At 38.9% G+C, this 25338-nt stretch overlaps 1 protein-coding gene across 4 annotated transcripts in view; it reads left to right on the forward strand.

The window, feature by feature from the left end:
- Positions 1-1658: 1658 nt before the first annotated feature.
- FAR1 (fatty acyl-CoA reductase 1) overlaps positions 1659-25338 on the forward strand; it is a 37581-nt gene continuing 13901 nt past the window's right edge. Inside the window, exons 1-9 of one of the 4 annotated variants that reach the window (XM_082761048.1) lie at positions 1659-1732; positions 14187-14381; positions 17470-17645; positions 20286-20465; positions 21445-21622; positions 22639-22683; positions 22775-22902; positions 23457-23524; positions 25017-25188. In XM_082761048.1, coding sequence (XP_082617174.1) covers positions 14193-14381; positions 17470-17645; positions 20286-20465; positions 21445-21622; positions 22639-22683; positions 22775-22902; positions 23457-23524; positions 25017-25188 — 1136 coding nt within the window. In that variant the 5' untranslated portion in view covers positions 1659-1732; positions 14187-14192. Of the gene's footprint in view, positions 1733-1950; positions 2059-4719; positions 4739-14186; positions 14382-17469; positions 17646-20285; positions 20466-21444; positions 21623-22638; positions 22684-22774; positions 22903-23456; positions 23525-25016; positions 25189-25338 lie in introns of those variants that run through there. The other 3 variants (XM_082761051.1, XM_082761049.1, XM_082761050.1) reach the window with 3 other exon arrangements.

Genomic DNA, 25338 nt, shown 5'->3' on the forward strand with positions numbered 1-25338 from the left:
AAGAAATTTGATTTAAAGTTCTGATGCCAAAATTGCTTTATTATTATTATTATAGACTACAATTCATATCGAGTGCATCAGCTAAGGTATTGTCATTGCATTACATCATATCATTAATGAGCTATGACAATCATTAGATTATACGGCATTTATTATATAGAAAGTTTAAAACCCCACCATTTTCTAGCTGTTATCAAATGAGAAAATGAGACTGGACAAAATATACTGCTTTTCCCTTGTTGGAATACCACTAATATCTGCCCATTTACTTCCAACTCCTGTCATACACACATTTTAAAAAGTGACTTCTGAAAAAATGCACCCGAATTGAACCACTGTAATAATTTATTTGTGCCCAATAGGATGTGGACTTTTTTTTTTTTTTTTTTTTTAATAATCTTTCTGAAGAGTACGTATGCACTGGAAGTAACTCTGCAACTGTATCTCTGAGCTGCTCCACCATACAGGGGAATCTGAAATGCCTATTTCACACAGGCATTCATTCCTATAGTCAGAAAGGCTACAATATGTCAAGATTTCACCAAAACAAGAAGGTGAAACATCCGTGCCATAATAGCTAAAAATTACTATAGTGAAGCAGTAAAATCTTTTAGCAGGATCATGGGAGATTTGAACTCAGATCTTTGCACTGCCTGAGTTCCCTGGTTCTCCTGTGTAGCAGATGATCGGATAATGCTTCAGCTTCAATAAGCAGGTATTACCTGAGGAATAACGTCTTTGAAAAACTGCCCACTAGATGTTCTGATATCCAGCGTTCTATGATTCTAAGCAGTCTGTTAAGAGATTAAGGTTTTCATATCCAGAGCATGGTTTAACTGCTATGTAATAAATAAATCACGAGAGACTCATCTAACGAGGAAAACATAAACTGAATAGCTGGTAATTACACGAGCAAACCTCCCATTCTCATGGCCTGGATCAGGCAGAAACTGTTCCGAAAAAGTAATATGCAGTTGCACAAGCAAAGTCAATGTTTACGGCAGCTCCCATGTAATAATTTATATGCACTGTAATGTGAGCTCATACCAGTTGGGCAAGCTCATATTGGTTATTTCCTAACTTTTGAACACTTGATGTATTTTTTTTTTAATCTGATGCATGTCCACCTGTGCAATGCGTAGTTGTGAAATGAATGGCGTACAGTGGCAGTGGATGGCACAACGGCACGTTGCCCCGTACGGCCCGGCGATATTTGGTAACAACCGTGGGGCAATGTAGCACAATAGCTTTTGTAACGGAGGCGCGATGTGTATGGGCAATAGGCCGGTAATCAGAGCCGGGCACAGGGTCCAGGGGCGTCTGGCTGGCTGGTTTCTCAAGCGTCAGTTCAGCCAGTGACGGCCGAAGCCGGCCTGGCGCCTTCCAGCTCCAGCCCGCAGCCATTACGCACAGCCGCGCGCGTTGCGGAGGGGCGCGGGGCGAGCGGCGCAGGCCTCGGGCCCGCCTCACGGAGCCGGCGTGGCGGGGGCCGCCCGGGGGCGCTGGGTGTGGCTCCCGCCCGGCCGCCAACCCCCGGCGTCCTCGTCCCTCGGAGCGGCGGGGCCGGGAGCCAATGGGCGGGCGCGAGCCGCGCGCGCAACGGCCAACGGGAGCGGCTCTTTTAGGACCGCTGCGTGGGGCCGCTCAGAGCGCCAGGGAGTGGTGGCCGGCGCGGGGGCACGCGTCCGGGGAGCAGCGCAGGGGGCTCGGCGGGGGGCGCCTCCCGCAGCAGGTAGCGGCCGTTGCGGAGGGGCGGGGGCCGCGCCGCGCCGCGCCGCCCCCCCCCCGGCCGGGGCCGCTCCTGCGAGGCGAGGCAGTGGGGGGGAGTCGGCCGCTGCCGTCGTGCGCTTCCGGGGGCTGGCGGCGGCGGCGGGGGGGGGTCCTGAAGGACAGCGCGGGGCTGCGCTGCGGGCCGGGGAGCTCGGCTCGGTGCGTGTGCAAGGGGCGAGATCCCGGCCTGCTGCCGCCGCGCTCTTGCGTGGGCGAGGCCTGCGGCCGCCGCTCCACCTGCAGGCGGGCCCGGCCCTGGCATCGCGGCCCGGCGGTTCCCCCTTCTCGGTAACGTCGCCGGGGGTGGCCGTGCGGGGGAAGGGAAACGGCCTCGTTCCGCGAACGGCAGTGCCGCTTCTGAGGAGGAGATCAGAAGTCGCGGCGGCCCCTGACCGGTGGGGGAGCCTGGGAGGGCCTCGGGGCCCGCGTGGGGCCGGGAAGTGGGGCTGGTGGGTGGCCAGCTGCAGCGGCACGCTGACTGGTAGCAGGCTTGGAATTGAAGCCAGCCTGAGTCCCAGGGAGGTAGAAACCTTTAATTTCACTTAACCTGTTTCACAGCTCTAGCAACTGGAAGCTTTTAATATTTTAATAACCGTTTTAATAGTAATTAAAGCAGAATTGGAGCACGTAGGAGTTTTACTGGCTAGGGTTATCTCTGTACAAGCAAGCTCTAAATGCCTCTGCCCTCGTCTCCTCCAATTTTTGATATCTTGTCTACACCTCATAACTGAGGTACCAATACTTTAACAACTTGCAGGTTATGTATTAGGAGTATATTTCTAAGATTTCATATCTTATTTTTTTTCTGCTCTGTTCTTGTACTATCTACCCAAATATAAATCACTTAAAAAATGCACTTTCCCAGCCCAAAAACTCTGGATATGAAAGATAGGCTGTATAGTCCTGCAACAGCTAGAACAAACTGTAAAAGCAATATGCAAATGCAGGTCTGTAACTTTCTACTGCGGGTACTGGGTTTAGTTACCTTATGCAGGACTGCAGGTCTAATGAAGCTTTACTAGAGACAATAGTTTCAACAGTAAATGCACCATGTTCAGTTGTTTTCCATTTTGTGTGACTGATTAATTTAGAGGTGTATATTTGCTAAATACTCCTTTCCTTCCAATAATTGCAATGGTACAAACTATCTTAATTCTCCCTAGGAGCTGGTACTTGAAAACTAAGTTAGGAATGAGGCATAACTGTGACTGGTAACAGTAAATCTTTTTTCTTCATCCAGTACTTGGTGTTCCTCAGATTTTTTTTTTTTTTTTCTTGCAAGTTTACAGGATGTCTGCTGGCTAGGTGTGAGTAGAGAGCATCATTAAGTGTCAGTTCTCTAGTGTGTTTCCTGACAATACTTTTAAAAGTTGGAGTAACACATATCTTGAAATACGTTTACTAACATATCTCCTGGAAATGGAGGAGATGGAAGTGTCTATCCATAGAACCTCTTGGCTCCTGACAGGCTGAACTAATGCTTCCTCTGAAGCTACCGAGTGCTAGAGAACACACTAGATGTAGTCAAAGGCACAGCTGTATCATTGCAGGGAGCTCAGGTTTGGCTAGCTTCTCACCTGAAAGAATGTGTTAGGTTTTTTTGTGTGTGTGTCCCAAAATATTCGGTGTCTGAGGAAGGTTTGTGTTTGGTAAAGCATGCCTCTTGTCTGTAGGAAGCAGAGCAGCTTTGGAACTTTAAAATGCAAACAAACCTTTTGAAAAGCAACTAGTAGCATCAAAACTTGAACTTTGCTACTTTGGTACTCTGTGGATGGATGGATGGTTTATCTCATGTAGTACTTTAATGGCTGAGTATGGTTAGTGCTATCATGTACATCCATACTGTTTCTCCCAGTTGCTAATTTTGAGCCTTGCAGCAATCTGGCTGTAATGTAGTCCTCCAGCTAGGTTTTATTTAGCCTCAACACTTCAAAAGTGTAGAAGTTGCAAGCAGTCCTAGCAAGCACTGTCTTCCTGAATCAAATCGATACTCTTTTTTTCCTTCTTATCTTTCTGAGTAGGTCCAACATGGGGTTTCTTGTGAGGCTTTCTTTTATAAAACTTCCTCCTCGCCTTTGAGCTTTTCCGAAATCCTTACAAAGAATGTGACTCTATTTGAGTGCCCTATTGTGTTTTTCCTTAGGGTGTGGTTAGAAAGACTGTGTCTACTAGGTCTTGGTAAGCAGGCTTTGGTGTTACCTATACACAAACTACATCATGCCAACCTTTCTGTGTCTTTACTTAGCTTGATGTTTGTAAATTTGTAGGAATTCCTGTGCAAAATGGGTGTAATGGATAGATCTAAGTAATGTATGGAGCCCGTATCATCTACATAGTCAATAACAGCTGCAGAATTGGAATAAAATCTCAATTCTTTTGAGAACATGAATAGGGGCTCTGTATGCCATTTAATTGGTGTTCACTTGTGTTTGTCTTATGAACAGGACAGGTAGGCAGTATGTCAGTAGCATTTGCTTTAACTATGTATGTGTGTGAGCTATTTTTTCAAGACACACAAACTGCGGAAAAAGGTCTTTTAATTTTCTGATAGGGTTTTATTCTACAAGTTTTGAGAAAAGGCAAAGTAAACTATTTTTTTAATAAATATATGATTAGGCTTCAGATACAACCTACCAGAATGGTTGTCAATGAATGGGTTTTTAGGTTCTAGAAGTATTCTTAGGCACATCTGCAGGAAAGTGTTGGGAAAAGAAGCAATCTTCATTGCTTTGCACTGGAAAGCTATTGAATTACTTCATGTTGAAATGTTACATTGCTTGATGGCAATATACTTCTATGAAAAACTTTGAAAATGGCTTGTTTAATGTTAAAGAATTAAATTCATGGTTACGGAGGACTTTGCTCTAAGTTTAATGGCTGTAATTTCTGGAAGTCTTAACTTGCCTTTTTTTTTTTTTTTTTACAGCTGTTCTACAACTTGCTCATCAGCAATGAGTGTGTTTATTAGGTGTGTCCTTTACTACAAAGGCATTAGAAGCCAGGGTTTGGTGAAACATCAAGGGCATTTGAGGATTTTCTTGTGGAAATGTAGGGAATTAGTACTAAACATCCAGATGTACCTGTAAAATGAGGAATTACGGTATTTTTGTACCTTTAAATCTCTCTTAAAATACCTGAAACTATTTCAGTTGGGAGAACTCAGAGGATCACAAAGACTAATTGGTAAGGATTTCCTTTTAAATTGTAGGAATAATGGAAGGAGCCTGGAAGTGGTGATTCCTAGGACTTCAGATTCATTGTATAATGTCTGGTAAAATGTGACTCACACCTTTGCATTCCATGATAAATGTGTAACTTTAAAGGAAGGATAAGAAGGCTTTTTTAGATAACACAGAATTTGCAGTCAGAATGTTTTAATAAAATTAATCACACAGTTCAAGGAAATACTGCTAAAAGAGTAGCTCCAATGGCTTATTTTTGCCTTCTGATATTTTGAACGGCATGTCACAGAGGATGCAGTTTGAGCTGTTGTCTCTGTCCTGGCTGATCAGCGTGAGGAACGTGAATCTGGGTTTTAATTAAAACTTTTGTCTTTGTCTCTTAGCTATGAAACTAGATGTACCAGTGAACCCGTTTCTGTTGTTGTTGCTTTGGTTTTGTTTCTTCCTTCTCTCTTCTCACTTTTTCTTTTCTAAACTATTTCAAAGAATCTTCCATGCCACTGCAAAATGACAGTATCACAATAACAACTGGAACAATAATCCTGCTGCCATTCAGGCTTTTCCTAGTGGATACATGGACCAGTTCTCAGAATACTCTTGTATGAAGTTTTAATTGATGCCTTCAGCGTGTTTTCTTGATGCAATGAATAAACATTGAGCCATCTTGCAGCTTCAGCATTTTCAGTGGTAGGCAACTGTGAGACAGTGTTACTTTGTCCATCAATGTTGCAGACAATTCCTCAGGCAGGTTTTAATCTTCTAGGGTTAGCAGTAGAGCTGTGATTTATGCAACTATCTTGATACACAGTAAGACTTTCTTATAATGCTTTCATAACCAAAAGTGCAACCAAGACATCTAATGTTGATTTCTAATTAACTTAAATAAAACAATCTGGGCCTATGGTCCTGTTCGGTGAATCTTGATTGAAGCCTGGCTCTTGCTTCCTAAAACAGGTTTGAAAGTTCTTGTGGTATAAGTCTTAAGCACAGTTGCATGTGAACTGGAGATGAAATACAAGAAATGTTTTTTCTCTTATGAGGTATGTGCTTTATTGTAATAGTGTTTTTTTTTTTTTTTCTGGGCTGATTTATGCCTTTGCGTTCTGTGCAACTTGGAGAAATAGGTTAATTGTGTCAAAAGATATTTTCTTTCAACATGTGCTTGAAGACCAAGTTCAAACAGTAAAGAGTTTAGAAAAAAACATCAGGTTACAAATGTGACTTCCTATAAAGGAGTAGTAAAAGCCTTTTACTTAATTGAATTAAACTAGCTCTTAAAAGGACTTTTATTTTAATTCCTTTTCAGTGCCCTTACTGCAAAGGAAGTGTAATTACAGCAGAGCATGGGTCTCTCCAGTACTCTTTGAAACATGATGCTTACTAGATGACAAGAGTAATTTCCGGGTTAACTGGTGTGGAATCCCTGGATAGAGGCATAAGTGAACGCAAACTTGTAGTAAGATCAGAATTATGGGTGAAAGGTGTGCAAACATGCACATAGGAATTAGTTGTATAACTACATGCATCAAATTTGTGTGATGATGAAGTTTTGCTGAGATAACTCAAGTGGCCTGCACTGAGACTAACTTCCTCTAATCTTTCTGTATTACTGCAGGGAAGGTAAAGATCCCATGACTTAAGGCACAGCTCTGGTTTTCAAGAGTCTTGTTTTCACAAGAGTGTTTTTGTACTGCAAATCAAATAATTTGTGGGTTGGGTTGAAAGGGAAACTGATTACTTCAAATTCTGCTAATAAATTGTAGGGTTAGTTGGTTCGAGTTCACTGTCTTACAAAAGTAGTTGAGTTTTTTTTTTGTCAGGGTCTTAAAGGAGTTCACAGAACTACTTCTGCTTCTGATATAAATTCAGATTTCTGTATCAGAATGCAGTGGTGTAGTTAAGTAGTTCATATGCAGCACTACTTAAGCCTAAACTAAAGCGGTTTAATAATGTTTTTTAATAATGCTTTTAACTTGAATGTATGCACTGAAAAGGATAGTATTTTACCCATGAGGAGAATAACTTGTGGAGTGTGTAGTCCAGGAAGAACTTCTAGTATCCAATGTATTCCTATGGGCAAGAGGATTTTTTTTAAAAATCAAGCCCACTTGATTTGTGGACATACATCTATACGCTTAGTCATGTAAACTTTGGCCTCACTATATTAATTGCTCTAACTGGCGTCTTGTTTCAATACTTAAATCATGTAAAATAGACAAATATCTTCATTGGTAGCAGGCTGGTCTGCGAACAAATTCAAGATTGAAGAATATAGCTAGTTTGAAGTATTTTTTATTCACAAAATCTCTAATATAACCAGTGAGTGTCAGCCACATGTTTGCTGTGTATAGCTTCGGGGAAGCATGAGACGCTTACTGTCTAGCATAATGCCCAGCTTAGACGAAAGACCAGCTAGTTAGTATTAAATTAGCAAACCTGTTTTGATAGCTCTTCAAAATGTAGTTCTAATTAGCTTCTAGACCTGGCAATGTTTTCCAGCTCCTGGAAACATAGATTTTCTTGGCAGGTTTATTCTGCAGTGGACTGTGGCTTACAGCTAGTAAAGAAAATCTCCTTGCAGAGAGGAGATAAGAATGTTAATAATAGTCTAAAAAATGGATAAATGTCTTTATCTAGTTGTGGGAAGAATCCCAAATCTTCCACATGACTGTCAAGTTTGGAATAGATAGGTTTTGAGGTTAACTTACACCAAAATCAGTTTACAATAGAAAATACTGTTCCACCATTTCAGTCTCTACTCGTCTTCCAAAACATATCTTTCACAGATAAAGTTTCTCAATGGCTATAACCTTGGACCTTGAAGGCAAACAAACTGTCCTTCTTTGGTGATATTCTGAGTAGGTATTGCCCAAATAGGGCAGATCACTGACCCCTGTGGTTGTTGAAAATGTGGACATTTTGCTGATAGCATTCATTGATCTATGTTTGTGGAAACAGGGCACCAGATGAAATGAGACATGATATGACCCAAGCTTGTCTTTCTGGCAGTAACTTTGTTTAGATGAGTGAAATATTACTTCCTTTGCTGCCTGAATCTATCCAAAATCTATCCTAGATTTTATTCTGGATTGCACTAGTGTTCTGTCATGTAGGGCTTCAACTGTCATATTGGAAGGCTTTACCTTCTGTAATGATTTATCTGTGATGTGGATGCATGTGTGTACAATTCTTGAAAGTACTTGTTGCATTCAGATTTGACCTCTAGGTGGACTACATCCCCTGAATACAGATAAGGTCTACAGATAAGGTGGAAGAAACTTCTATCTTTAGACCTTTTTCTGTTGCACTGCTGCTAGGACTAGGTTCAAGCTGTTAGGGAAAGGGGGAAGTGAGTTCATCAGGCTCTGTTTTGTAGAACTTTGGTTTGTTGCTAATCTGTGAGAGGTTGGGATATGGACACTTTCTATTTCCTGTGACTGGATAATCTCAGTATGATTGAATTGGGAAGGAGCATGTTGCTGACCTAATGCTCGTCAGTGATAATTTAGAAAACAGGCCATTTATTCTCAAGGACATTGGTGCATACTCCTAGTTGCTGAGTTTAGCATTTAAACATTTGCTGGAACTGCAACAGGCTTTCTTGGCAATTAAAAGACAAATTTTTAAGCATCTTAATTTGTGTTTGGAAAATCTGAGAATTGTTCTTTCTCGTCTAAAGACAGACTTGTCCTTGTTTTGAGAGCCATAGAGACCTCTGTTTGAAGCAACAAGTTAAATATTGCAGCAGTAGCTCTGAAGGCAAACAGAGCTGCCATTGTTTGCTCCATAATAGCTCTTGCCTAGCCTCAGACAGGAGAATATATATATATATATATATATATATATATATATATATATTTTTTTTTTTTTTTTTTACAAGATGGCTAGGATCTGGGAGGTGGCTTGTATGCTTGTTTTTCTGAAGTGCTTAGAAGCCCTTGATGTCTTAAAGTACAGCACCCATCCAATGAACGGTATCTTCCAAGTGTCACCATTGGATTAGCCCTCAGCCTGTGGATTTGGAAGTACGCTAGTATCAGTTTCTCTGTAGCAGTTTAACAGAAGCTTCCTCTTCCAAAGGCAGTTTATCCCCATAAATCATCTGGTAGCATTGATCATCCATGTTCTATACCAAGAGCTCTTAAGAGTAGTCTTACTAATCCTTGCATCTTTTAGATTGTTTCCCCCCTAACTGTTATTTGCTCAAAAAGTAGCCACATAATAGGAATTCAAGCTTTCCAAAGTGTGCATTAGACGGTGTTGTATTTAGTAGAACTACCTGTCGCCATGTGAAGGAGCTATTAATAAGTCATTGGATAACTGGTGAAAATATGTATTGCTGGTTAATAGATGCAATTGAGCTGTTGCAAGCATGCAACAAATTGTACTCTAAAACTAGATTAAAAGATTGCAGACACTTGAAACTTAAATGCTAAATTTGATTCTGCTTTATTGTCTTGCAAGGTATGTATCCTTTCTGGACCTACTTCAGCCTGTTCTGTATTAAAAGTCAAACTATATTTACTCTGGGAAATACCAATTTCTTAACTATATATATATTTTTTTTTTTTTAAAGCATAGGTATCATGTAGTTCTTCAGTTATCTGCTTTCATAGAATCATAGAATGGCTTTTTGTTACTCTTTGTATCCCTTGCCAAGTTTAGTTCTGTCAGTGCCTTGGCACTTTCCTGATCCCATCCCTGCAAATCTGGACATCATTTCTGCACTCATTCCAGGGCGTGTGGCCACGTTCCCACTATCTGTGCATTTCCTTCTTTTGCTGAATTTTGACCAGCAGATCCTTATTCAACCATGCTGGTTTCCTACCTTCCCTGCTTGACTTATTACATATGGAAATAGAGAGCTCTTGCACTCCAGGGAAAATATCCTTAAAGAGTTGCCAGCTGCAATCAGATCCTCTGTTCCCAATGACCATGTCCCATGGGATCTCATCCACTAATTCTTTGAGCAGCTGCAAGGTGGTTGTTCTGAAGGTCATGGTCCAGATTTTGCTCTTAGCCATGCCCGTATCCCTCAAGATCATGAACTCAGCCAGAGTGTGGTCACTGCAACTTAGGCTTCTTCCAATCTTAACCTCTTATTGAGCTCTTCTGCACTGGTGAGCACCAGGTCCAGTAATGCTTCTCCTCTGGTTGGTTTGTCTAATACCTGGGTGAGGAAGTTGTCCTCAGTGAACTTGAGGAGTCTCCCAGATGGCTTGCTTCCTGCCACGTGGCTTTTCCAGCAAACATCCAGATAGTTGCAATCCCCCAGGAGTATGAGAGCCTGAGTGTGATCCTTCCTGTAGCTGGAGCAAGAAGTCTCATCAACAGGCTCCTCTTGATCAGGCAGCCTGTAAGTAGAGCCCAACCACAAGAGGTCCTTTTTTGGTCTGGTCCTTAATTTTTACCCACAGGCTCTTAACCTGCTCTTGGCTGTTCATTACAGGGAACTCTTCACAATCTATCTTAGAATATCCCGAGTTGGAAGGGACCCATAAGGATCATCAAGTCCAACTCATGACACCACACATGTCTGCCCAAAAGTTTAGACCATGGGACTAAGGGCACAGTTCAAACGCTGCTTAAATTCAGACAGGCTTGGTGCAGTGACTAATTTGTTGGGGAGCCTGTTCCAGTGTGTAACCACCCTCTCGGTGAAGAACCTCTTCCTGATGTCCAGTCTAAATCTCCCCTGCCTCAGCTTAACACAATTCCCACGGGTCCTATCACTGGTGATTACAGAGAATAGGTCACCTGCTTCCCCGCTCACCCTTGTGAGGAAATTTTGGACCGTGATGAGGTCCCCCCTCAGCCTCCTCTTCTCCAGGCTGAACAAGCCCAGTGCCTTCAGCCGCTCCTCATATGTCTTCCCCTCTAGGCCCTTCACCATCTTCGTCACCCTATCCATTTCTTAACATAGAGGGCAACACCCCCACCCTTCCTTCCCTGCCTGTCTCTCCTGTAAAGCTTGTAGCCCTCTGTTCCAATGTTCTAGTTGTGTGATTTGTCCCACTACATTTCTGTGATAGCAATTAAATCCTAGTTTCCTAATTGCACCATGGCTTCCAGCATGGGAAACAAGCAAGAGGAGTTGGATGTGTTGGTGTAGAGGCATGTCAGCTGGGCTATGGGCCACATCACCTTTTTAGAGGAGTCCTTCCTAATTCTTATGTTATGATTCACAGGTGTTTCCCAACACCTTTAAACAGCTTAAGCAAAAAGAGTGTTAAAAGGTAACACAACTAATGCATCATACCTGTAAGGAAAAGCCTCTTCTGAATTTGAAGTTAGGAGTTGCCAGCAATACTGTGCTAACTGGCATGTTTTGATTTCTCAGAGAAGGCAGGGAAGGGTGGGTGGAGAATGGGACTGTTCTTTCCCTTTCTTGCAGTTGAGATGACTCCCTTTTCTTTTTGATAGGGCTTAGCATAGGCTGCTGCTTTATTAGTTTTTCTTCATTCACCTCCAGATTCTGTGGGTGCTCTTTTATCCTTAATTCAACTGTAGTGCTTCCAGGCAATTAATTCAGAATCCCAGTACTTATTGCTGTAACTTTGACAGCAATGTATGCTTATGAAAAGGTAAATATCTTTTGTCGTCGGAAACTTCCGGAGGAATAAAGCAGGAGAAGACAGTGTGGAAAATTGCTGTTAATAAAGACTACCAAAGACTGTAATCGTTGGAGAACAGGATAAAGGGAGATGGTATTGAGACTTCTTCAAAGGAAATAGTGCAGTTAAGAATACTTAAAAACAAACAAACAAAACAGCAAATATAGGTGTTCCTGTCTCTTAAGAGTGGGTATATGAATATTTATGCACATTTGTGTTTTTTTTCCTAGTGAATAAATTTCTTCATATGTAATCATAGCTGGATAATGTATAGGTTTGGTGCTCTGTAAAAGTTTGAGGAGAATAGTACTGATATTTTGGATCTGATACCAGCCCCATGCTCATAGGAACATAGAAATAACCGAAGCAGGAAATTTTATGATTATTCTGGCTTTTAGTTTTCTTTATGCCACATTACCCTAAATTTTGTCAGATTTTTCAGCTAGCTAGCTGAAAGTTGGACCATAGCAATGCACTTATTTCAATACCAGCAGTATTACTTTTTTCAGTTCTTTTACAAAACAGACATTGAACTGTAGCCTGTGTGCTGGGGCTTGAAGTGAGGTTCCTGCACTTACTTAAAGATTGTCTCTGGCCATGCAAACAGGTTAGCAAACTGGGGATATGGCATTGTTTCCGAAGTAATACTAAACTTCTCTTAAAGGAAGGGCAGGTGAAATAATGGTGCAATATGCTGTGGCCAGTAGAAAATAGCAGTACTTGTTCAGTTCTGAACCTACTACTGTATCTCACTATTACGTTACTGCAATTCAGCAATAATTGCAGGAGCTGTTCTTGTTAACAAAGGAAGTTGAACAGAGTGTTGGCACATGGGACAACAAAGCACAAGACTTTGTATCCAAATTCCTGATACTGAAGCTCTTTCAGGTGATAACTCATTTCTGGCAAGTAACCACTTAGAGCACATCCAGAAGTGTTGTAATGGTATGAGCACATGAAAAGCACAACACAAGGGCTCTAATATAAAAGGTACCTGACATGTAGAAAATATTCCAAAACTATATGTATACTTTTTTTCTGGGCAGAAATGCAAATTAAGCCTGCAGTTCTTTACTCCGAACATACAGCACCTCATGTATATTCCATAATAAGTTCCTGCTTGCAATACCCTGCAAAAAAAAAAAAAAGCAACAACAAAAAAACACTTTAGCAGTTGCATTCCTGTATTCTTGAGTGTTAGGTGAAAAAAGGCTATCATCCTCTTCAGGTATTCAGAACTGAAATTCTTCTTTGCTTAAGAAGCAGTCTCCCACTTTGTTTAGGGGGACATTGTTCTTAAACCATGTTTTTTATGCAGTCTGTCTATTTTGGTAGTGTTCCATAGATCTGCTATGGGGGACCACAGATATTCTTTACAGAATTGTAGAATTGCTTGGAAAGGACCTAAAAGGGCATCTACTTTCAACCCTCCTGCCATGGGCAAGGCTGCCACCCACTAGATCAGGTTGCCCAGGGCCTCATCCAACCCGGTCTTGAACACTTCTCTGGGCAGCCTGTTCCAGTGCCTCACCACTATAATTACTATTACTATAGTAATTCTACTATATCAGCTTGTTATTTTTTATGACAGTCTAATTAGAAAGGTTAATATATCATCATGGAACTATAGCCATGTCTTGTACATGGTCTTGTACAGTAACAGTAAGTTGTTTTTAAGGTTCTGGTGAAGACATTAGTGTATTGGACTGCACAGAATGGACTGAAGTTGGCCTGAGGCACAGTTTGAATTCTAAAGGTCATTAAGGTCATGTGAGAGAGAGCATTATATTTATCCTTAGGAGTTGTTCCAGTTTCTAGTATCTAGAATTAGATATGGTCCCCAAGCAGTTGCTGGGGGAGAAATAAGAATTTTATAGTAACTGAAGCAAAAGAAAAGCCTACAACACTTGTTACTCAAATTTAGCACAGAGGTCAATTCCTTTTTCTTTGCTTCATTAGAAGGCATATTTAAATCTTCATTCTGTGTAAGAATTCTAATACTTTTTTTCGGATAAGTTTTCAATTGATGAAAAGATTAGAACCTTGTATCATCTGTGGAAATGTGTTTTTTGTAATCAGTCGGAAAAACAACAGATCTCATGCCAAGCAACTAACAATCAGCTACCTTCTCTGTGACATAGCATCCTTTGTAGAAAGGTTCAGCCTAATACTGACAGGGGACTTGGCTCACTCAGGCAAAAATGCCAGGGCCAGTGTCAACATATTTGAAGTATCTACTTGTGATTATATTTCAATGATATGACCTTTTGTTTACATGGAATGGCCACTTAGTCTTAAAGGGCCATGCGCACAGATAAAAATAGACTAAAAATTGAGCTACTTAAATGAGGTGGATGTCCAATTCCTTAAAGAAACTATTAATTGAGACAGTTTACAATAAGATCTGGAATGACTGTGCTGACCCTGTAGGACTCTTCAGCCTGTCATGGGGAAATAAAAGACATTAGGCACTGGTTATAGGTTTAAAAAAAAAAAAAAGGTAAAAGTTTCTTTCAGGTATGAAGTTCAGTGTTTGCGTCTGTGCAGTTTATGTATCTTCGGCAAATCTGGGCTCCTAGAGGTTTATTAATATATTTTTGCTTTTTTAACTTCTCTTAAGGTCATAATGGTTTCCATACCTGAATACTATGAAGGAAAGAATGTCCTCCTGACAGGAGCTACAGGTTTCATGGGAAAAGTGCTTTTGGAAAAGCTGCTCAGATCTTGTCCTAAAGTACAAGCAGTGTATGTATTGGTAAGACACAAATCGGGGCAGACACCTGAAGCACGAATACAGGAAATAACCAGCTGTAAGGTATGTATCATGTACTCACAAAGTGCATTTTTGTCATTTTGTATCTTGTTCATAATGAAATGGAAGCAACTTTGGTTTACCTAAAGCAAAATAGTTACTTTTTTTGTTCTAGCAGAAATCCTAAACCTAGGTTCTTACAGTGTTTGTGACAGTTTTTCAAACTGTTATTCTAGAACAAGTGCCATTAAGGAAAATTATTCTGTATTTAATTTAGAAGGAGGGTGTTCAGCTGTGATGTAGGATTGAGAAGTCAAATACCTGAGTTAAAACTTGTTAAGAGAACGTGTAATCAAGTGCAAAAGGTATTGTGGACTGGGACTTCTAAGACTAGATTAAGACCCTTCTTTGGAGGGTTTCAGGTCGCTTTTTCTCCATGTGCCTTATTTTCTTTTCTGCTTCGCTTCTCTTGAACGTGTTGTTGGATCTACTGGTATGCAAGGAGATATGTTTTCAACAGGGTGTTTAAATAGCTTAAACTGCATCTGTATTGCCCCTCTCCAATATGGTGTATCCCATTTATAATGGAGTGATCTCTAGCATAAACTTTGGTAAAACAGGGTTTGTTTATTATTGTGCTTTCCTCTCTTATGGGATGGCAGGGTTGGCAGTTTAATATTTCAGATGCAGTATGGTTTGTTCAAAGTGTGTGCTTAGAGGGTGCTTAAAGGGTCTTGGTAAGAGTATGACTGCACTTAGGGCATGAGAAGGTAAGTTATTTAAAGCAGGACTCTGAATTTCCTTACATCTCTGACTGGTTAAGATTATAGCGGATGAGAAGATAGCTTTGTCATAAACTCTTCTCAATAACCTTGTCAAAACTCTAGCTCGTTACCCAAAAGCATCTGCTTGCAGTTCAGTACCATGTTATAAAATGCAGCAGAATGAGCTACGGAGGGGTTCTGTCTTAAAATCCAGTTTCAAATTCTGTACATGAAGTCATCACTTTTTATTCTCCAAAACAAAGTTTCAAACTGAACTCCAAAAGGAGAAAGCTTCTCAGTCCATCCTTTGTATACACTATTAGCCAAGTAAAAACTGGATAGTATTCAGGCAGAGGGGAGGGAGAGTAGTGTTGGTCTGGGCTGACTTAAGCTTCGCTGAAGTTTAAGCCCCTGTATGTAGGTTTTGGGAAGCTCATGTCTTGTAAGAGGCTTTTACATTTCAGTCCAAATCTTCTGCTTATAGCCTATAGTGACTTGTGCTCAGTTAGAACAATCTGTGTTTTTTTAAGCTGGGTGAGCATTTATTGCTGGAACAAGTTCAGATCTGATGTCCTGATTTAAAAAAAAAAAAGTGCTTGAGGTAGTCCTATATTTTAGTCCCTAGAGAAGAGTGTAAGTGGATGCTGTTCCCCAACTATCTACAGGGATAGCTAAAACCAGATGTTTGTTCTGCCATTATCTCATGGTTAGGCAAAATAGGTTTGAAAGTGTATAGGTTAACTGGGATGCCTCCAAAGGACACTGAACATTTTTAATGGGACCTGTTGTCTTGATTTGTCTTTTGCAAGGGCCCTGCTGTTAATTTTTTTTTAGATTTAGATGGGCCCATTAATTGGTTCTACAGATGCTTGGGCATTCTTTCTTGAAGAGTCTAGTCTAAATGAGTGAATGCAATAGTGAAGATGAACTGATCTGCAAATAGGCCAAAAAATTGAGGTTTCTGTTTCCATTGGACTTCAAATATCTAATTCCTATGTAAACACAACAACTTGTCATGTGTTGCATGTACTCTAGCTGTTTGTTCTTACTTCCCTTTTGTACTGGTATTAGTGCTAGTATGAGTAATGTGATAAGGATGTATGGCTATGGATGTGAAAAGGAGCAGAACATACAGATTAAAAAAGCCATACTGGTTCTGTGTGTTTTAAATGTTTATCAGTGAGACTGCTTTCTATTATAATTCATGTCACACATCTTAGTATGGTTAAAGGGCAGTGGTTTCGGTATGCTAGAGTCAGGCAACATTGTTCCAAGTAAAAATATAACAAATTTATTTAAAAATGACAAAAGGCTTCCAACACTTAAGTAAGCACTAAGAATCACAGGCTTTAAATGCTGCCTTGGCAACTTTGTGCTTTAAGGTGAAATTTCATACTTGGGAGATCAGTCCAAGACTTGTAGCACTGGATACGATCCATATTCTCACTGTAGTATTACCACTGTAAAATATTGGCACGTGTGCGAATAAGAAGGGTTTGCTCTGGTTTAAAAAGGGAAAAAAAAAAAGGTGTTTTATTTCAGTCCCATAGTATTTTGCTCAGGAAAACTTGCATGTTGATTACCAGTGTGTTAGGCTGCATGATTAGAATCCACTTAATTAAGAGGGTGTATGATGAATGTAGTTAACACAGTTGTGGGTGAAGAAATCTTACCCTTAAATGGGTAGGATTTGCTTAGATGTTCTAATGCAGCAAGCAGCCTTTAACCCTGGCTTTTTCTTTCTTAACTGGCCAGGGAAACAGATGTTTTGTTGTGATTTTTAATCTGGAAGTTCCCCAGAACTGGCACAAGTCAATGATTTTCTTAAATGGTTGTGTGGGTTTTTTTTTTTTTTTCAAGTTTGATGAAAGCTTTCTAAATCTGAGAAACAGAATGACTTGTGCAGGTTTGCAAGAATCTGAATAGACACTATCTACCTTGGAAACTGGCTAAGCTGTCGTCTTTCCCCTGTTGAAAGAAAAGATAATGGTATTTAGACTGCTACTGAAAATTGCTTTAATTTTGTGTGTCTAATTGTTTCTTCTGACATTGAGAGATCCTATCTTAAGGATAGGCAAGAGCATTAGAAAAAATTTTTAAAAGTATACATCGAAATCTCACTGCTTTTCTGTGCAACGCATGCAATACTTCTGTTTTCACCACTTGGGATAAAATGTATACGAACGACATCACTGAGTATGTTCACGGTAAGTCAGTAACGTATTGTAGGACACCTAAAACACTATCTTACCACTACTGATCTTGAGAAATAAGGCAATATAGTTATATATGGCCAGAAAATGTCTTTTATCTCCAATTATAAAACATGCCTTTTATCTTCACTGGGTATTAGTTTGAATTCTTAATCCTGTTTTTTTTTTTGACAGCTCTTTGACAGGTTGAGAGAGGAGCAGCCTGACTTCAAAGAAAAAATAATAGTAATTACAAGTGAACTTACACAGCCTGAACTGGACCTAAGTATCCCAATCAAACAAAAACTTATAGACTGCATTAATATTATATTTCACTGTGCTGCTACAGTCAGATTCAATGAAACACTAAGGTGAGTTTAAAATACTGTACTTTCTAGTTCAGTAAGCTGATGGTACTCAGAGGGAAGGAGTAATTCAGGTGTCTGCAAAATCTTGCAGATATTCAGGCTGTCTAATCTCATACTAATCTCATTTTGTTCTTGTGTGTCTGGTCAATTCAATGATTCCCCGTCAGGTATTAACCTTTTCTCCCTACCTAAAACTTGCTATTGGGTGTTCATTTGCTTTTCATAGAAACACAGAAGACATTATTTAAACCTGCTTTGCCAGCAGTTAGAATACTACGCTATTTGACATGGAAAAAAAAAAAAATCATATCTTTAAAAAGCTTTAGGCAAAAAGACATCTCTTCTTGGTGCTTAGAAGCAAAATAAATGATTTCTGTACTGTTATAGTCCCCTTAGTGTTTTTTACTAAATTCCTGTACCTGAATTTTAAAGCCCTTTTTGAAGGGAAACTGTTGAGAGAGATTTGAATATGTTGTTTTTCCAAGTCTTCCTAACCTCATGTGTTGCTCTGATTTCTGGGATGGCTGAAGAAGCTATAAATAATCTGTAGCTGTATGTACTGTGCTCACTACTGATATCAGAGCTTTTTTGTGTAAGAGAACACAAACTATTCCTTTAGCTCCCCTTGTTAGCAAGTGTATGTGTTTAGAGGATGACTTTCCCAAAACTGGGATGGGGGTGGAAACTCTAGTACTTGCTTTCTTTACTTGATGAACAAACAGTGAATTAAATGTTGCTCAGCCTTCAGAAAGTCCTCCAGTAAGAAGAATGCAAGTTTGCATTGGAGGGTGTAGGGAGAATTAGGTGCAGAAGGAGAATGCTTAAGACTAAAAATTGAGTAACTTCTATCTTGTACAAAGTTTATTAAAGAAATAAACAACAGGAAAAAAAAAGGATTCTCAAAAGCAAGAAAAGATATCTGCTTTTTAGAAAAAACGACCTGATTTAGTGCTGAAACACTAGAATAAATAAACAATTTGGAGAAATGACTTTGGAAAAATAACTCCAATTTTTATGAATGTAAAGCAACTCTTAGGTAAAGAAAATCTGAGTTGAGAAATATTTTGATTTTTTTAAATGTTGGCATTACCTCTGAGAGTGCTGTACTGTATACTGAAATGACATAAGGTAGCCCATATTTATTGCTATTTCATGGACCTTCAATGTTAGGGAACTGCCAACCTGTCAAAAGTCTAGGACTTTAATGTGATTTGAAAAACTGGTGGAAAGGTCTTGATTCAGAAAGCTGGCAGTTTTACACTTTCCTGGAGGGCCTAGTACACTGTTTAGCAAAACAGAAAATTAGTTAGTTAATTAGTTTCTTAGGAAGGATTTTAGGCTGGAACATGTAGCAGATGTGCTAGAATGGCTTTTTTTTTTTTTTTTTTTGAGGAACCTTACAAATCTGAATATCACTTACAGCAGCCTTCCTATATTTATTAATAGGATTAATTGATGTAAAGTTCAAAGTATTTAGCTCAGGGTCAGTGATAGGAATAAAGCCAAGAAAGCGAATACTCCAGCTTATTTTGGAACCCTTCCTGATTTGTATTGGCTCTGTATTTCTATATCTTAAAACGATGCTTGCAGCTATGATTATGAACTTTGACCTCTTTGAAAGAAGCACTGAAGACTTAAAAAACAAAACAAAACCTTATTTTAGATAAAGTAACTTTTTCAGAAGTAACACTTTCTAGACTTAATTGCTTTGGGATGAGGGTTCCTTGTCCATTGCACACCTGATGTTTTAGTAATAATATGTGATAAAGAAGCCTTAAACTGTAACACCAATGCAAAGATTTTTATGAGGTTTTATTTAGCAGTATTCTTAAAACTTAGTTGATTTGTATGTTTATACAAGCACTAGCCTTGTTTACAGTTTCTAGAGGCTGGAGAAAAGGTCTGAAATACATAATAATCATCTCAGCAGTTGGTCCATAAGCTGTATTCTGATACAGTGCAAAATGTAGAGATACACCTTGTCTCCTACAGTGTACTTAAGGACTCTGTTTTAATGAGAAGCATTGTGAAGGTTGGAGGGATGCAAGTGTGGATCTTGATTTTTTTTTTTTTTTTTCTTCTCCTTTCACTTTTTTTCCTTCCTGTAATCCTGTTGTACTATTGAGTCTTGTGCTATCCTACATGAAGATCAGCTTACTAGCCCCTTAAACCTTCATTCTGAGGCCTTGACCTAGGAAGCTCAAGGCTGCTGTTAAAATTGACTGGCATCTATATCCTTTGGCAGCTAGGTGTCCTGTTGCAGTTGTACCATCACATTTTAGGAAACACTTACTGGATTAGAATTTAGCTTGAGCAGATCAATATTCTGACATTGCCTGTTTAGTAACAGAGCATGAGGATGCCAATAAGAACAAGGTAAAAGTTAGGAAAGTTATCCTGAACACAGAAATTTCTAGGTGGAATGTGTCATATTGTTTTGAGTAGAAAGCTAGGATACTACTATCCATAGTGATTTTGGTGGGGAGGGGAGGGGGTGGAGGAAGGGGTCCAGAAATTAGAATTACTGTATATACATCCACCACCAAAGCATTTAGGAAAGAATTAGGGGGTTGACAAGTTATTCCTTTTTGCTTGCTGTTTTTGTTTTGCTTTCTACTAATCAAGTTTCTGTTTAATCAACAGAGATGCTGTTCAGTTAAATGTGCTTTCCACAAAACAGCTCCTCTCATTGGCACACCAAATGACGAATCTAGAAGTATTTATACATGTTTCGACTGCATATGCATATTGCAATCGAAAACACATTGAAGAAATTGTTTATCCACCTCCTGTTGATCCCAAGAAACTGATGGATTCTCTTGAGTATGTGTTGCTTTACCAAGTTACTTCAGTAATCTGTAATCACTTGCTTCCTAGTAATGAAGTACCAAACAATGATTAAGAAACAGATGAAGAAACTGGCATATGATGTTCTGTTAGTCTAACGTAAGGCTGATGCTACCCTTTCCTGTAAGGGCAATAGGTTAAGGTTTCATGGTTTCTTTTTAAGCTGAGCTAGGTGTAGAACGGTGCTGAAAGAGGGAGATGCTCCAGGCTATTCCTGAAGCCTTCTGTATGAGGAGCTAGATCAGGAGCTATTAAAAACAAACAGAAGAAAGCTGCACTGTTCCAAATGTACTGGTGCTGGTACTGTGAAGGACAGAGAGCTAAGTTAGCAGCTCACCTTTAGCAGCAACCTTCACTACCTCCACCTAAGGCCATTGCAAGATCGGTCTGATATACTGAAATACTATTATTTAACTGCTCAGAAACAAATGTACAAGCAGTTCTGTTAGGTCTTTAATGTTGGTGCTTTCTGAATACCCATGTTCTATAGACTTTATATTGGATATTATTAGGGTAAAGTTATTTGTTCTGTATTGACTGTGTACATTTGCTGTCCTGAGATCTTACCTAGTAGTCTTATTTAGTAGCTGTCAAGCCCTGAGTGAAATGGACAAGTCACATGTAATGTAATTAATAATAATCTTATCTATAAATCAGTCTATCCCTTCCTCCATGTCATACAAAATCTTACCTTCTTGTAAGTTAATCACTTTTAGTTTCATAATTATCAAGGTAAGGAAGAAATCTTACTACTTACTATAGATGTAATAGCACTAGCATTAAAAATGAACTGAGGTAATGATAATACTTCTGTTTTCCTGTATGTTCTTTTGAAGAAAAGATTGTATTTTAATTGCAGAATTATTTTTGATTGATCTGGTTATCATTTTTCCTTCACTTCCCCAGTAAAATAGTATGCAGTAACTTACACTTGCCTCTTATTTTGTTTTTGTAGGTGGATGGATGATGGCCTAGTGAATGATATTACACCTAAACTGATCGGCGATAGGCCTAACACATATACTTATACAAAAGCCTTAGCTGAATATGTAGTACAGCAAGAAGGTGCAAAATTAAACACAGCCATTATAAGGCCATCTATTGTTGGTGCTAGCTGGAAGGAGCCTTTTCCTGTAAGTTGAGTTTTAACATGACTCATACCTGTAAACTGTAGCACATGCTGACAGCTTGTGTATGTAGTGACCTTCGTAGAGGAAAATCTTTTAAGCTTAAAGCTGTGGCTTGTCTGTTTCTAGATAACAACTCTCATGCAGAAGATACCAAATACCACATTTGTATATGGGAAGCTTAGGTGGATAAATTACTTCTATGCATAGAACAATACATTCCTGTTACAATGGGAGATACTATTTTGCACACAATATAGTTATACAGAATCTTGAAGTAAGGTTATTTCATCTATTTTCCCTCTTCAAGGTGCTTTGGTGTGTCAATAGCTGAATAGTATCATTAAGGAATCTGGGGTCTGCAGGATGTAAAAATGTTTGGACTCCACTTTTAGCCAAGACAGGAGATAGTAGAAGCTTTATGTACTCTGTTATATTGATGTATAGTATATATGCTATATGCTTCTTCTGGTATGGGAGGTAGTGCTGGAACAGCTTTTCCAGTTCAACGCTGAATATTTCTTAAGCACTTAAAAACACATCAACATCACATGCCTTTTTGAGTAGGTACAATGTATGTATATGTCAGACAGTAAGTATATGAATTTTAATTAAACATATAATGTTTAAACGTTAGCATTGAAGTTGAGTGAAAATGTCTGTGAAACTTAAAAACAAACAAACAAAAAAACAGAACAAACAAGCAGTTTTGCTATGGACTGTTAAACTGAGTTGATATAAGCTAGTGAAATATTTTCAACACTATTTATTATGTAGGAAATACTTTGCAGTTTATTAACTAAAAAATAAGCAAGCAAGCTGGTCATTTGGAGGAGCCAATGAAACTACAGATGGATCTCATGTCTGAGTTGTAGCAAAATCTGATGATATAACAAGTTACTATGGAAGAACTTCATTTAGAGACATGGAAATTGGTATTGCTCTCCTGTGTTGTCAAGTTTTCACTTTAAACTGTTGACTTCACTATAGTAACTAAAACCTTTCCTTCCTACCTGTGATAGGGATGGATTGATAACTTCAATGGACCTAGTGGCCTCTTCATTGCTGTAAGTAATGGGAAAAAAATCTTTCTTCCTTTTAGAAGCAGCAAAATTTCATGTGATTTACTGGTGGGTCTTGTCTGTTTTCTCTTTTAAGGCAGGAAAAGGAATTCTTCGAACAATGAGAGCTACCAATGGTGCGGTAGCAGATCTTGTTCCAGTAGATGTTGTTGTCAATATGACACTGGCTGCAGCCTGGTATTCTGGAGTTAATAGGTACAGCAGGTGACGATAGAAAGTACTGAATACTTTGAAGTGATGGTACTGTGCATTTTGGTAAATCAGTCTTCTATTGAACTTCTAATCAGTGTCTTGCTTTCGTCTAGGACAAAGGGGTTCTAAGGTTTTAACAGCATTAGTCCACCAGAGTGTAACTTAGGATAATGGCCAACATTTAATGATGAAGAGGAAGACATCACCTATGATACTATTGTATAAGCTATACCTGATTTCTTTTTTCCTGGGCTTCAGTGCAATCAGTATGACTTACAACACTGTAGACAAAGCCTTCTCTAGGGAAAAAATATACATTTGTCATTTATATATATATAAACTGTGTGTATATACACATACATAGTTATAAGCTATCGTATATACAGTAGTTAAAGATGGCTTAAAATACTGGAAGGATTCAGGAAGCGAAAAACCTAATGTGAGGCTGACAACTTTTGCTTTATATAAATAATGGTGAGGGCAAAGGTAACTTTAGATATGGCTTTTGATGTGTTTTGTGTGTTTTTTGGTCTTCTGATGTGCTCTTTGGCCTCTTTCCCCTCCAGACCAAGAAATATCATGGTATATAACTGTACTACAGGTGGTACCAACCCTTTCCACTGGAGTGAAGTTGGTATGCCATATTTCTTTTTTTATGAGCTTTAATAGAAAAATAAGATCAGTAATAAAAGCACAGGCTATAGTTGAAATTAGTATAACAGCCATAACTCAGTTTTGCAGTGCATCGTGCTTTTTCATTCTCTTCTGTTAATTTTTTCTCCTTGTAGAGTTATCACTTCCATTTTGTTCTTTTTTTTTTAAATTCAATTTCTTTAAAATATGTCAGAACTGATTTTTCTGCTTGATGCTTCAATGACTTAATCTGTAGAGTGTGGGTAGTGTGCAAAGAAAAGCATTGCCAAGAGGAGTAGTGCTAATGTTGGGTTTAATGCCAACCTTCCTGTAAATATATGGGTAAACAGCTCAAAATTGGGATTACTTTATACAGATGCATAATTGAGGGTGTATGATAAGTTTTGCACTTGAAGCTTTTTTATGTCTAACTTCATTTAATTGTTGGTTGAGGTGGCTCTTAATCTTTAGATGGTTATATGAGACTTCCTCTATACATGCTGAGGGAAAAGTAATCTCTAAGAAAGTAGGGCCACCTATTTTCATCTTAGATATCCTGACTAAAATGTAACCCACATTTTAAGAGCTCTGTAATAGACTTCTATAATAAATAGCAATGCAAGCTGGCTGGTATGGTAAAGCTTTTAATTAGCTCTTTTTTTTTTTTAAAGAAATAATTTCTCAGTTAAGATCATCATTTTTCCTCTATCTTAAATACTTAAATCCATGTTATTTCTCTTGACAACTTTCTTCACCCTTTTTTGCTTTTGCTGATTTATGTATCTATATTTATAAGCCTTATCGCTTCAGCTGAAGTTGGAAAGTTGCTGGCTTCATTTATATTGCAATTCTAATTGGGGTATTTAAAGACTTCCTGTAAGCAATGGAATGAAATTACAAGAGATGACTACGAAGATAAAGTGAATTTTGATATACTTTAAGATGTACATGTCTGCCATGTACAGAATTTTCAGTTGTCAATGAGAGTTTGACATGGAGTCCAATCCTAACAATGATTTTAGACAAGCTTAAATATGGATAACTTGTTAAATGTAATTTGAAATGCACTTCAGATGCTTGCGAAGTCCTCAGCCTACTTCTTTAAAGAGTTCTTCATTTAAAAGGTTAGAATAGCCTTCTTTATGAAATACAGATGGATATTTGAATAGCTTTACATGCTATATAAACCGAAATTGCTGTGAACTTTCAAAATCAACTGAAGGTAGGGAAGAGGACCAGAAAGAGAAGCTACGGTAAAGCTGCAGTAAAATATTCTGAAGATAAAGGTATAAAAAACTTTGATATAATAAGAACCAGTTTAACAGTATCTTAGGTTTAAGGCTTATAGCTGTTTTAGTTTTTGTGGTTATTAGAGTTAGGATGGTTACTTAAATAGCATACTAAAGTAAATATTGTACGCTGTAATGTACTTTAAAAACCATTGAACTTTACATGGTTACCATCAAAGCTGTTACGCAACTTTTCTTTCTCAGAATACCATGTAATTTCTACTTTCAAGAGGAATCCTCTCGAACAGGCCTTCAGACGGCCCAATGTTAATCTAACTTCCAATCACCTTTTATATCACTACTGGATTGCTGTAAGCCATAAGGCCCCAGCATTCCTGTATGATATCTACCTCAGGATTACTGGAAGAAGCCCAAGGTAATGGTGACTAGCTCTGTCTCTTCTGTTACTCTTACTTAAACAAAGCTATGCTTACACTATGGTATATATTGATTTCTTCTTTCCCTGAATGTTGTGTGACTAAAACTCACCTTTTCTATTTCTTTTTTTTTCTCTTTGAGAATAGGT

This window comes from Aythya marila (genome assembly GCF_965140915.1).
Source record: "Aythya marila genome assembly, chromosome: 5".
Taxonomy (NCBI): Eukaryota; Metazoa; Chordata; class Aves; order Anseriformes; family Anatidae; genus Aythya; species Aythya marila.